Source organism: Numida meleagris, chromosome 3 (genome assembly GCF_002078875.1).
Source record: "Numida meleagris isolate 19003 breed g44 Domestic line chromosome 3, NumMel1.0, whole genome shotgun sequence".
NCBI lineage: Eukaryota > Metazoa > Chordata > Aves > Galliformes > Numididae > Numida > Numida meleagris.
The window spans coordinates 93,760,305-93,775,268 of NC_034411.1; the positions used below are offsets into that span (position 1 = coordinate 93,760,305).

Sequence of the window (14,964 nt, forward strand, 5' to 3'; positions counted from 1 at the left end):
CTCAAGATCAGTCATTTTCTAACAGAAGAATGCATTTAGCCTAAGAAATGGTAAAATAAATTCCTTAATTTTTTTCCCCCTTACTTGCTGGCTCTGTAATCCTATACTTACTGATGGAATTATTGTATCACCAATACTTATATTATTAGATTTTAACTTTTTTGTCCTCTTAGACTATACTTATGGAAACTGCTTATCTGAACTGCTTTAATCTACAGTACAAGTGACCAAAACTTTTATGAGAATTGTGCAGGTATCTTACTATCTATTGCACAATTTTGCATTTTGTTTCTAGGCAAAGGAACAGTAGGATACATTGAGACTACCTGCTATGGTATCTTAAAAGGTGGATGGCGGTTTACTACAATATCCAAATTGTACTGAGCAGTGATTGATTCAGACAACTAAATTCAGAACTGACAGACCTAATTTTCCCATGTACTCAACAGATAAAGGAAAGTGCTACATTCAGTCCATGTGTTTTTAGAATCCCTAACTTTACACATTATTTCTCTGGAAAATCAACAGTCCAAATTCTACCAGCAATGTGTATGTTATGAGCAGAAGAAAGTGAAACATCAAGATCCCTTTCATAATTAGTAAGAAATAAACTATCTAAAAAAGTCCGATTTATTAATTAGCTTCTGTACCTCACCAAGAACAAACTCTGTTACTAATTTCCACTCTTTGGCCTAGCTATTAGGAACTCCGTATTATCTTCCTCTTTAATTGATGCTAACTCTTTTATCTGATTAGCTGTGCTCTAAGTTTGTCCATACAGTGATTACTATGTTAACTCTCAGAAGACCTTATTATACTTTTCTTATAAAATTCTACTATCATTTTTCATGTTTTATGAATCTTTTTTCCTAATGCCTAATATTTGACATAAAATACTTATATGCAGAGATGGATATAGAGATCAATGAATTTATGTGTTATTGCTGGAATAATATGGGATCCTAAGAAAAAATTGACCTGTGTGAGTTTTAATTCCAAGTAATAAGCAAAGCAGCTAATACAGGCACCTCTGTAATATTCTTGCCATTCTTAACCACAGCCTACTATACATGGAAGGAAAGCAGTCAAAAAGCAATGTCAGCAGCTTTAGTTCGATTAGGATGGCTAACTGCATGCATAACTGTGTTGGAATAAGTAAACCACTGTGTTCCATAATGATAGTATTCATATGCTGAGTTTCAAATCAAAATCAAGTCAACTCAAGCTTGCCAAAAACAATTTTCTTGAGCTCTTGAGTTTTTTTTTCTTATATCATTTTTGATAGTGTAGATTCAGAGTTTCTTATGATAGCTGAAACCACAGAAGCAGCTGCACCATAACCTAAGTACCAATAAGCTCAGTAATCACTGTCTCTTCAAGAAACTGCTCAACTTCCTGCATCTGCCCATGAGGACAGCAGCACCAGTTGCACATCAGACTATCTATCACTATCTCACTATCTATCACAGCTTCTATTCCAGGAAGAGATCCCTGCAAAATGAAATGGCTTCCTTATTGTACCACACTCATGTAACTTAAAAGATTGGCTATATATGTTCCAATTCTGTTGGCAAACTTAAGTAATTGAGGAAATGCTACAGGTTCAGATATCTTAGAAAATACTTTTAGAAAATACTTTTTAGCCACCCAGCTGGCCACCATCTTGCCCAAGTGGAAAGAATACTTCCAAAGTCTTTCTATAAAATTTAAGATCTGACCTTACAGAATGCTGAAACAAAAGTCATACAACTTTCATACCTGGTTCCTAAGAGGAATCCAACTGAGGAGTGCTGAAAGCTTTTCTTATATTTTTATTGGTTAGAAAGGTGAATCTACCCAACCAAAAACGTGTTCCCTGGAAATGGGAACAAAATATTTTTTAGATAGCTCATTAATTTTTGCACGATTCTTTAATTTCACCCCAGTGCATTATGATGTCTGTCATCAGCATATGGACTCGTTAGTACATGGACACTGATTATATATTTTGAAAATATTGGTTATATAGAGTCCAAAATCCCCAAAAAAGAAAGCTGAATAGGTTAATCACATTGCTACTACATTAATTTGGTTACTACCAGTGACCTGTATGTATAGTGGGCATTTATACCAAGGTATCATAACTAATACATATAAATTTTATAAGGACTTTATCTATGAAAACCTCTCTCTCTCTCTCTCTCTCTCTCTGTATTTTCAATAGAATCAACTAAAGTACACAGCATCCAAGTCTCAAAGAACCAAAGTATATAGTTACCGTTAATTCTGAACAGTTTCCTGGCAGAGGGTGGGGCTGGGAAAATTGGGGGAAAATTTACAAAGGGAAGAGACCCATTTTTGCTCAGAAAATAATATCTGAAAATTTGTGACAGGTTTTATGTGAGCAATCATTGACATTATGTAAGCAGATCCAGCAAATACACTTGCAAACAATCAGTACAGGCATCCAGCTGTAGCTGATGCTTTGCTTGTACCTTTGTGAATATTCTCCTGGTAACTGCATGCATTAATCCACTACTAGAACTATATTTTATGCAAGTATTTTTTTGCACAAACATACCTCCACCCTCCTTGTTTGAAATGTGAGTGCTGGTGTATTAAAAAATATTCAGAAGACAGACTTATTAAAATAAATGTTAAGAGAACACAGTGGGGTATATTTTCAGTGTGGAGCAGAGAGATTTAACTGCATGACTTCCATTAGCCTTAATGAGAATTGCACAGCTAAATTCTCACACACCACACTAGAAGATTAACCCAGAAAACACACTGTTTATTTTTTACTAATACTCTGATTATTACCACGTTCTTCCTCCTCCTCCTCTTCCTCCTCCTCCTCTTCCTCCTCCTCCTCTTCATCCTCCACATCTTCACCTTCCTCTTCGTCCTCCTCTTCTTCCTCTTCAATCTCCTCTTCTTCTTCTCGATCTATCTCCTCATCCTCCTCCTCCTCATCACCTTGATCATCATTGTCATCAGAATATTCCTCCTCTTCTTCATCCTCTTCTTCCTCTTCTTCTTCCTTTTCATCCATCTCCTCTGTTCCATCAGTTTCATAACACTCATCTACTGAAGAGTTGTCTGCTTTAACCACAAAAGGTTTTCTTTTGGGAGCTGGTTCTTGGGGTTGCTTATCTTGCGTTTTTCGTTTTTTTGCCAAAGGACAGCCATAAACACTGTGCAAAAATAAAGTATGCAAATTATTTTATTATTCTACAGATTTCTGTAGGTCAGATTGTATAACACACATCGTTTAGTCATTTATTCTAAATTCTACACCATAATTAGTCGCTGTACTCAAAACATGTTTTCAAATTAAAATACTTATTAGACAATGATGACCAAGGTGAAGAAGACTTACAAAACCTGTGAACTAGTAAACAATTATTATTGATATGGGTCACATTTACATGCCAGCACAGCAGCTACAGAACACATACAATTGTGTGTTTATTCTTCTTTTCTTTCTTCTTCACATTACACTCTTTTTTAAGGCAGATAAATATAGTTTTAAAAAAAGCAAACAAACAACAAAACAGCAAACTTATCCTATCCATTAGCTATCAATACAACAATCAGGTAGAAAGCAGTGCTTCATAATTCTGTAGTATTCACTAACATTTTGACTGTTTACAAGAAATATATGTTTGAGTCTATTTTAAAAAATGAAAATATGACTGCATTCTTAACAATATTGTTTGTTGTTATTATAAATGATAAATTGCTCTTAAATTCTCCATTCTTCATTATGAAGTGTTCTCACTTAAAAAAAAATCAAAACAATAAACAAAATTCTTTGTCAGTACAGAAAGACAAACTTTTCAAAGCTGAGTACATCTTCTTCAGTCATGTTAATACACTGTAACATAAGAAGCACCTTAGAGTTTTGTTCTTCTACCAGAGTAGTCAGTCACCTGTTTTTCAAAGTCGCATGGTTGTGTTTCCTGAATGTGGTCACCCTTGTACTAACCCCTATCATTACACTGAGTAGCAGCACACAGAAATAACTTACGTGTTAAAGAGCTTTTGCTTCTAATTTCTTCATTTCTTGATTTTAAGTGCTACTCAAATCACATTTTTTGTAGTCTTTTTCCTCTGATTAAGTAGCTTTGTGGCATTTCCAGTGTTCTCTCTAGCCTTTTATACAAATCTACTTATGTCCCCTTTTACATTTCCTACCCTTTAACATGATTATATCTGGACATAGCACTCCAGGAAAAGTTTCATCAGCACAGAGGGGCAGGATCACCTCCCTCAACCTGCTGGCCACACTTCTTTTGATGCAGCCCAGGATACAGTTGGCTTTCTGGGCTGTGAGGGCACATTGCTGGCTCACATCCAGCTTCTCATCCACCAGTACCCCCAGGTCCTTTTTGGCAGGGCTCTGCTCTATCCTTTCATCCCCCAGGTTGTATTGGTAATGGGGGTTGCTATCAGGTGCAAGACCTTGCACTTGGCTTTGTTGAACCTCATGAGGCTCACCTGGGCCCACTGCTCAAGCCTGTCTAGGTCCCTCTGGATGGTATCCTGTCCCTCGGGCGTGCTGACTGCACCACACAGCCTGGTGTCATCTGCAAACTTACTGAGCGTGCACTCAATCCCACTGTTGATGTCACTGATAAAGATGTTAAAGAGGAGCAGTCCCTGTACTCACCCCTGGGGGACACCACTCGTCACTGACCTCCATTCAGACACTGAGCCACTGGCAACCACCCTCTGGGTACGATCTCACAACCAGTTCCTTGTCCACTGAACAAAAATCCTTATCTGTCAAATACATATCTTTCCAATACAGAGAGAAAGATGTGGGGGGACTAGAGAAGCACTTTGTGGTGTCTGCATCTCGGTGTGATTTAATCACATACCAGCAGCTACGCATCCCGATTACTAAAAACGCTACTTAGGTAACAAGCAGTCCGTTTTATCCAGTTCTCTAACTCAGCCACTGTCTTACATAAATTTTAAAGTATTTGCTCACAGGACCGCTGGTTCAGTCTGCCTGGCACATACATACCTGATGATCATGCACTGTTACAAAAAAAATGGTTATTCACATTGGACAACTTGATTAGGGAGACCTTCTTTGGGTCACAGTCACCCCTCTCTCTGTAGGGACTACAGTTCTCTTTAAAGCCTAATCCAGCATGTCTAAAATTGACTTCAAGCTCCTTCCATTAACACTACCAAAAAATACAGACTAAATTTGAAGTTCCTCCATCTAGATAAATTCCAGTCATCCTCATTTTGGTTTGGGGCATGTGGATTGGATTATGTAGCATCAGGGCCTGCATGGCTCCTCTGTGAGGCAAGGCTGGGGCTGCCCGGTGCTGGACACAGCTGATTCCAGCCAGTTCCAATGGCCACACCACAGGGCTCGGCTGAGTCTGGCAGCCAAGATGACGGTGCCTCTGGGAAAGTGTATTTAACAGAGGGTAAAACATTCTGCATTGCAGTGTGAGAGAGGAGTGGGAGAAACAACTCTACAGCCAGCAAGGTCAGGAAAGTGAGAGGGGAGGAGGTGCTTCAAATACCACAGAAGCTGCAGCCTGTGAGGCGGCGATGCAGGAGCAGTTCCTGGCAGGAACTGCACCCTTTGCAGAGGAGTTCATGCTGGAGCTGAGGAAGAGCATGAGGGGTAAAGAAGGGCAGAGAGGAAGCTCTGTGAACTGGTCTCTACCCCATACCCCATCCCTCTGCACTACTTCAGCACCACAGTAGGTGATAGTAGTACTACCAGTATGTTGTTCCAGCAGTCAATACTGAAGTTCAGGCCTAACTGTGCAGGCTAGAAGGGAAATAGACCACCCGCACTGTACAGATCTGAGGAACATGCTCCAGTCAGCAGGTAGTGTGTGGCACATCCCAGGAAAGAGCACCCTTCTCTAGAACAGGAGCTCCAAGAAACAGTCTGAGAAAGAGCAGACAAACAAAACCTCCAAACTTTACTACTGTTAAAAGTCATAAAACCTGGAAAGGCAGAAGGCATAAGTTTCTGGTGTTTTCTCTTCTCTTTTTATTGTATTTGCTTCTACCCAAAGATGCTGCAAAACAAAACCTACAAAAATGGCAGAATTCCTTGTCACTTTCTGTCAAATGACTGTCCTGTCTCTTGCCCTGTGACTCCCATTCTTAGTCAAGCTCCAGCTGCTCAGAATCAAGAGGAAAGACAAAATATATTTTCATGGAGAATATCCCATATCATTACAGTCAGGGCAGAAACAGGAGTCCAGTCTCCATTGGTCTGTATCGTGTCTAAAATGTGGGGCAAAAGAGGAGCATTGCTGTTATTCCAGGATTGTTCTGGAACTTTCCCTGGTGTTATGGGAGGAATTCAGGAGCTGTGTACCTTAGCCATCTCTATGGAACTCTGAGAGAAGGCAGGAAATTTTTTCTCCAGAACTAGAATTTCAAGGTGTGTATAGTACCCATGGAAATGGCTTGATGACGACAGAGGAACCTGTTCCACTAAGGTGCCTAGCAGGTTCTGACTCTGAAAAATATGTATGGATCACAGCCTGGGTATCATGAAGATTTTAGAAACGTGTGTATCAATTCAATATAATTTAAGAAGACAGAATAACATTCATTGAGTGGATGTGTCATGCTTTCTTGTCTTGGTTTCCATCCATTTTCCTTATGATGTATGCTGTAGCTTCTTCAGTGCCAGTATCTTTAAGTGATATCTTCATAAATTCTTGACCTTTATTTCCATAGATAAGAGTAGGCTCAGCCTCAAGAATCCACAAGATTTCATTTCTTCCTCTTATCGTAACTTAGAACAGAACAGAATACAACAGAACAGAATAGAATGGATCTGTAAATACCATTGAGTCCAGCTGTTGGACTGCTTTGGGGCTGACACAAAGTTAAAATATATCATTAAGAGCATTATCCCAGTGCCTCCTAAACGTGGACAGGCACAGGGCAATGCCTGTCTAGAAAGCCTATTTCAGTGTCTAACTAGACTTTCAATAAATAAACTTTTCCAAATGTCTAGTCTGAAACTCACTTGACACAGCTTTGAGCAATTACCACATATCCTGTCACTAATAAGAGGGAGAAAAGATGAGCACCTCCTTCTTCACTTCTTCTCAGGCAGTTGCGGAGAGCAATGAGGTTGCCCCTCCATCTCCCCTTTCCAGACTAGTCAACCCAAGTGTACTCAGCCCCTCCCCATAGGACAAGGCTTCAAACCATTTTAGCAGCCTTGTTGTCATGCTTTGGACATTTTCAAGGACCTTAACTTCCTTTTTATTTGAGGAGCCTACAACTGCACACAATATTTAAGGTGAGGCTGTACCAACACTAAATATAGTGGGAGAATCACTTCTTTTGATCAGCTGTCTATGCTGTGTTTAAAGCAGCCCAAAATGCAGCTTGCCTTCTTGGCTGCCCAGCCATACTGTTGGTTTATGTTGAGTCTGCTGTTGATCAACACCCCCAGGTCCCTTTCTGTTGAGCTGCCCTCTAGACAGTCATCTCCCAGTCTGTACCTCTGTTTGGCATTACTCCATCCCAAAATCTAGTAGTTCTTGTTAAATTTCATGCTGTTGCTGATGGTCCAGTGCTCCAATGTACCTAAATCCCTCTGCAAAGCCTCTGGTCCATCAAGATAATGAACAGTACCTTCCAGTTCAGCCCTTTAAAATTGTCAATAGTCTGGAAACTGGGGAAGAAGACAACAGAATAATGACTACATCTATTTTCATTTGAACTGTTGTTTAATTTTTGCATCTGTAATTTTTTTATGGCTTTACGCTTTTTGCTCAACATTTTTTAAAGTATATGAGAATATAAAATATTACTGAGGATTCAAGCCCCACTGGAAGGGCATAACCAGCAATGGAAATCAATGCCAGTCAGCTGCCTGATCTGCTGCGATGATATTAAAATAACATTGTGAATTTGACTTCAGTTTTTCATTTATCTATTCTCAATGTCTTTGCTTGTAGAATCACATGAGAAACAGAATTGCGTATTTTAAGGGTGGGACTGACACCGAAGGACTAAGGAACATGCCACTTTTCTGAGGAAATCAGTTATGTTAGCTACTTCTGACTCAGCTTTTGTAAACTTTCCCAATTTGCTTGTGCTATCTGTTGTCCATTTTGCCTACAATCTTGTATTTGTTTTTTGCCTGTGCTTGGATTAATAGTTTATAAAGCTATGACTGTATCGACACTTCTCATAAAACCTTTAAAATACCGTCTCTCATAAAACCTTAAAATACTGGAGTCTTCTTCAGCTATAAACCCCATATACCTCATATTTACCTAATATACTATAGACCTCAGAGTCTGTGAGTGTTGAAAAATTATTACTGAAGTCTTTCAGAAAGCTGGGAAAGAGGACACCAGAGCCGGTACCTACTATTTAGCTGCCCTATTTTCTTTTTCCTTTTTAACCTGTTCTGCTATCAGCCTTTGTTGCATTAATTTTTCAGATTCTGCCTCCAGGACACTTCTCTGTTTCTGGCATTTTCCCTTTGGTCTCTTTGGAGAGCACGCTTAGGGAAAGGAAGCATCTAGCTTCCCAGCAGTCTCTGCCTCATCTGTCACTGACTTCCTCTCACAATCACATACTGAGAATACAGTCTCTCTCATTGACCTTTTGTTTCTCATGTGTTTGTAAAATCTGTTATTGTTTATCCTTATAGTTCCTACAATTTTCTCCCCATTTTCAATTTTGTCTTTTGTGATCACTCCTTTATATGCTTCTTTTTAGACTTGTTTATCCCTGCTCCTAGCAACGACCTCATTGATTTATCTGTTGTGTATGCCTTTGTCCATTCTTTTATTGCTCACCGTATTTCCCTCGTCAGCTAGGTTTGTCTTATTTTCCCCTCACGCTTCAACTCTCTCAGCTTTCAGTGGAATATGTTTGGGCTTTCTGAAATACACTGTTGAACATTCCACACTTGTTGGCTGCATGTCTCAGTCCTTCAGAATCTATCATGAATAATTCTTGTGGAAAGAATGTTGTTGAATTTCATAGCGATAAGCACCAAGAGAACATACAGATATTAATAATTGAAAAAATTGAAGAAATAATATATGAATTTATATTCCTTAGTTAGAAGATGATTTATAGTATGTTTTTAACTCTCACATGATTTTGCATCATTAAAAAACATAGTGTCACTCTCTCTTAGATTGAGTACAATTCTTCAACAGAAAATACCCATTTCTTTCCCAGAGTTGAACTCCTTAATGGTAAATATGTTTTACTAATATAATTTTAATTTGCAATATAATTAGTATAATTAATATTTTAAAGCTATAACAATTAAAAATACCTCTATGACTATATACTGCATAGGACCAGAGAAATGTGAGAAATTTTATAAATCAGATTACTAATATTCAACTCCAGATTACATGCTACCGCACATATGAAACGTGTGACTTAACACCTATATCTGGAGGAAACGTTCCTCTTAGATAGTCTGTTTCCCTACATGGATTATCAAGGAAGCTTACATGACTAACAAAAAATCCTAGAAAGTATTTTTTTTCAACCTAAAAAGCATCCTCAGAAACAGTGCTCTCATTGTTTTGTTTCATGTCGGAATTTATTTTAATGTAAAGCATAACATTTTTTAGGTAAGAGAACCTAAAAACGTACTATATAGACATCTTGTGAGGTTATCAAAAAGCATTTAACAAAGCATGTAAGTATCTGAAGTGGCACTGAGGTGGAATTTTACCATATACAATTAAGGATAGCAAATTAGGAAGAATCTGCTTGGAAGCAGACTTCTGCTTAAGGTTACAGGCAGAATGTTTCCAAGGAACTTATATTTGTCCCATTTAAAGATGTAAGTATTATTATTATTTTTTTTTTTTTGGACTATATAGATTCCAAATCTGTATGTGCTGATGAAGACTTTTAGGGAATTCAGAAAAAAGGCATTTTGTAGATAATTCCTCTAACAAAAGCAGTCTTCAAAGAGTGTGTAAACCTAATTAATTTGCATAACACTGCATGCTATTAAATCACCCTCAAAGCAGTGATTACCTTAAGCTTTAAAGGACTTATACTATCAGCTGGTAACAGTTGACCAGAAAATAAGATATTCAGATTCCACCAAGTCCTATGGCTTGAACGTACACTCCCTGCCCTCCAGGAGGATGCCATCCCCAGCTTCATGCTATTCTGAGGAAGAAGTGGTAGCCCTCTCATTGAAGCTGGACCACTGAGTTGATAGGAATGAAAGAATCAAAAATTCAGAAGAAGAGATTTACTCCAGCCTAACGATTTGCCTGCTCAATTGTAAGAATAAACTTTTACTGCTGAAGACAATTTTCCTTTCCCATTGAAATGACTGCTTAAAAGTACACCAAATCACTACAGGCAGCTACAACCTCAGCAGACAGTGATAACTGAGGCAGTAGAGATTTCCTTATAGGAAATCATTTTTTCTCTCTATGCCGTATGATCAGGAGACTTCTCTACCCCCCAAAAATCAGGTGTAGAGCCCAAGTACAACATTGGAATATGGGAGGTACTGATTCAAATCTTCCCAGGCTGAGAAAGACAAAGAACTATGCCCAGCACACTAACCACTAAGCTACAGAAGAGAAAATAAGAAAGGCAATAGGTCAAAGTTCAAGAAAGACATACACATTTTTGAGATGTTGTTTCACAGAGATGGCTAATTGTAGATTACAAAACAGAGCTAGAACATATTTTGGTGCTTCCAACCAGCCAGATTAAAATTACTCTCATCCCACCTGCAATGAAATCCAATCTAGAGGACTCTGCTCTACAGGAACCTGCAGGCAGCTGAGCCAGACCCTTGAATACTGTTCCAGAATCAGGTATCCTTCCGGAACCACTGCACTGCCAACCACCTTAGCATCTAATGCTGTTTGCAGAACAACTGCCCTCACCTCTATCTTTTCAGTGGGAGTCAGGCACTAATTCAGAGTCAGTGCACTGGAAAATCCGTGTTCCCATCCACATTTTAGGTGCTTTGACACATACATATATATTTTTTAAGTTGGACTATGTTACTGTGACTTCACCTATTTAAACTATAAGTAAAAGTTAAAAAATGCAATTTAAAATACAGTAATCTCATCTCTGCAGCTATGTTGTACTTCAGACTTTGCTACGAGCTTCTGCTTCTACTTCAATAGATCAGATTATTATAAGCAGGAGGTGCTTTTCATGTGTGAAGTGTCAAAAAACACCATCTTTAGCTCATTTAGTTGTACAGATTTGGCATGTATACAATAGTATTATAGCTAAGTGAAAATCATTAATTTATCTGAACTTGTCCGAAGTTGACTGGTACAAGTGAGTGAAATATAGATCATTCTATCATCCCCTTCTTCTTTCTAGAATTTCAAATATTTATGTACTCCATTACTGAACAGTAAGAAAAAATATGGAAGTATTCAGGAGCATACTGGATCTCGAAAAGTAAAGGTAGCAGATGTGCTGTTTACTTCACAGAGCTCTAAAAAGCCTACTAAATCCTTGTGCATCTCACAGGCTTTTTAAGCATATGAGTAGCCACAAACATACCACAGATCTTTTCATGTATATATCATAATTTAACTAAATAAGTCCTAAATAATTAGTGTCTTTAAAAAACAGCATTGCAAAAAGTCCTTAGGAATAACAACACGAATACATAATGATGGGCAAAAGTGAAATGAACTAATCTTTGGAAGTCAAAATTTATAAGTTTTTTAAGAAATTCAAAAATCTAAATACATGTTTTTAAACAAAACAAAGCGAACTTTTTTGACGTAGTTAATACAGACACAGTAACTTAAGTCAAAGTGAAGATCTTTTATTTATCTGGGTCCTATACACCTTAAATATTCAGTACCTTTCCACTCTAATTCACTAAGACCCCAAAATGGGGTAACTGAACCACATGATGAACAGTAGCAAATTACTGGCTAATCTGCCCTCTGACTGGAGAGATCATTTTACCCATCATCAAAACCTCTGCTTATGGGACAAGAAAACTGAAATGAAATTTTGGTTTTGCAAAAATTGACCCATTTAAACAATAGGTTTATTCAATTAGTTGACTCTCATAGCTGATATGTGAAGAAAAACAAGGCACAATGGTGATGCACAAATACACAGGAAAAAGCTTAGATCTGGACAGCTCATTTAAAGCAAAGTATTAAGAATAAATGTAACAAATCATGAGACTGAAAGCCTATGTGGCAGCACAGGTTAGCAAAGTACATGCCCTGCAGTTGTCAATTATTTAAAAGTATTTATGTAAATAAATCAATATCATATCCGATTGCTCCACGACTTATGATGTCATAGATGGGGTTCATCTCTCACCTACCCCCAGGCTGCTAAAATCTAAGTCTATATGCGTCATCTAAGCTCCCTTTATAGTCAATGCAGAGAAACTGGAATCTCCGGGGATCCAATTAATCTCACCTTTCTTAGACACTCTATCTCTTTCCACTAACAATAAAAAGAGTTAATGGTGATTTAACTTATATTTCTACTACTAAGGAATCTGATATATTTGAGAAACCCATCCCATTAGACCCTCTCATTCTTTTTACTACTGTATGTCCATCTCCAACAAAGATAATACTTAGCAGATTTTAAAAACAGGCACCACAACACTTTCATGAAGAAAAAAGCAAAACTTACTTCCTTTGCACACCTATCATATCACTTAACATGAACAATTCTCCTCCAACACCTATCTTTTTGACAACACCTGCACAGTACATATCAGACAAAGCTGTAGTTGCACTTAAATCTTACAATGACACCCAACTCAACTGTGTTCAGGAGCCAAAAGCCACAATGGACTACTTCTTATTGCCTGACCTGTGAATACAGGGACTGATCAAAGAGACTAGGATAGTGCAAGGAGAACAGTTTTAATGGCTCATATTGATTCATTAGATTAATGCATATAATCATGTTTTTCTATATGGCTATTGATTCCGAATAATTCAATGTTTATGTTGACATAAGCTAAACATGTAAAAATGGAAACATGCAAAGCCAGTGACCCCTTGTGCACAAACTCAAAGAACGCTGACTTCTGTGCTAATGTCAACTTGTAATCTCCACTCCAGTTTAGATTACTGGTTTAGACATCTACATTGGAATAAAAACATCAGGAATAAAAACCCTCTATTTTTCTACAGACAGATAAAAATGAGGTTGGCTAGCTTGAGCTAAATCAAAGCAGTATCTAGATCTGCCAAGACATCCAGATTTGTGTGCCTCCCGTGTTTTCATCTCAGTGGTAATGGCAACTCTGTTTACAAGCAGAGGGCAGGGAAGGTTCCTTTTTTCATGATACATGATATAAAATGGGAAAATTTCAGAATCAATCATTCACCAATTTGAAAGGGTTAGAAAATACTGCAAGAGTGCATCTATCAGTTACAGTGGATCTTTGCATAGTCACAGTGTTTGAGCCTTGGACATATGAAACATTTCTATTTCAATAGGTTAAAAGCAAATGCTTTTAAGAAATAAAGCATGCTATGTTCAAGCAATCACAAATCAAGAGAAATAAACTGCTGGAAATCAAAGACAATTCATGTTGTTATACTGTCAATCATTTAACAACACGGCTAGATAAACATTAGTACAGTCAACACCCTTAGACACAGTCTTGATTGATCATATTTAACAACAACACAACGGGTCAAACTATCATTTTAGCATGTACTTAAGTATTAAGTAAAAGAGCATTCTGTCAATTATTCTATCTCTAATGTAAGGCTACTATAATGAGACTATCTGCTACTGATTTCTATCAGAAATACTCTTTCTGTCATCTCTACATACAAACACAATAGCACTGGCTCCCAACTTCATTTTAACCAAGAATGATATATGCCACAGAATTAAGAAGTATAGCAGTAAGTATCCTACTTATCCAAAAAGCTAACAGCTAGGTAATATGACCAATGAAAAAGAATAATACTGTGGAATAGCCTTCTAATGCAAGAATGTGACTGTCATCAGTTAACGTCTGAAATTACAGAAAAAAATGACAAAAACAAAATGATACAAGCTGCAACCACTTCGGTGCTTTTGTACTGGATTCTCACCTCCAGCATAAGCCACAGGACACTGTTCTTTTTCTTGCATCGTTGGTAAGGAGTCATTCAAATGTGAAATATTCTAAATTCTGGTTGCTAGAGGATTGAGATGTTTACATCTTTTTATTTTGAAAAAATAAAAAAGATTGGGGCTCTCCACAGCACACACACACAACATGATTAGTCTAAGACAGAATAGAAATGACAGCATTCCCTGTACTTTACTGCATTATGGAGCTGCAGCTATAATCAATTCTCTTTAAAAAGATGTGAACCATTATTAATATGCACTTAGCAAACAATACGATCATGAAGAAGCTAAAAGGTTACCCTCCACATTATCTTTTAAAGGTGCCTTTATTCCTGATGGGTTCCACAAGAAAAAAAACAACAACAATAAAAAAAGGTTGGAAAAGACCACTAAGATTATCTAGTCCAACCCATCACCACCATGCCCTAAGTGCCACATCTGCCTTCTTCTTGAAAACTTCCAGGGACAGTGACTCCACCATTTTTCTAAGCAGCCTGTTACATTGGTTTACCACTCTTACTACGAACTTTTTCCTAATATCCAAGCCAAACCACAGCTGGTACAACTTAAGGCCATTACCTCTCATCCTACATCTCAGGTAGTTACCTGGGAGAACAGCCTGACTCCCACCTCACTACAATACCCTTTCAGACAGTTGTAGAGCAATAAGGTCTCCCCTGTCTCTTCCAGACTAAACAATTCCAGTTCCCTCAGCTGCTCTTCATAAGACTTGTGCTCCAGATCCTTTGCCAGCTTTGTTGCCCTTCTTTGTTAAAGCTCCAGGGCTTCCTGTAGCCCTCTTGGGCACAGCTATTTCAGTATTATTTACTTTTCAGCTATCACTAGAGTATCAGCAGTTTCTATCAGAGATGC

The 14,964-nt window shown here is 37.9% G+C and overlaps 1 protein-coding gene across 1 annotated transcript in view; it reads right to left on the reverse strand.

Annotated features, from left to right (window-relative positions):
- MYT1L (myelin transcription factor 1 like) overlaps positions 1-14,964 on the reverse strand; it is a 136,184-nt gene that overhangs the window by 99,364 nt on the left and 21,856 nt on the right. The window contains exon 5 of the mRNA XM_021393058.1: positions 2,803-3,176. Coding sequence (XP_021248733.1) covers positions 2,803-3,176 — 374 coding nt within the window. The remainder of the gene's footprint in view (positions 1-2,802; positions 3,177-14,964) is intronic.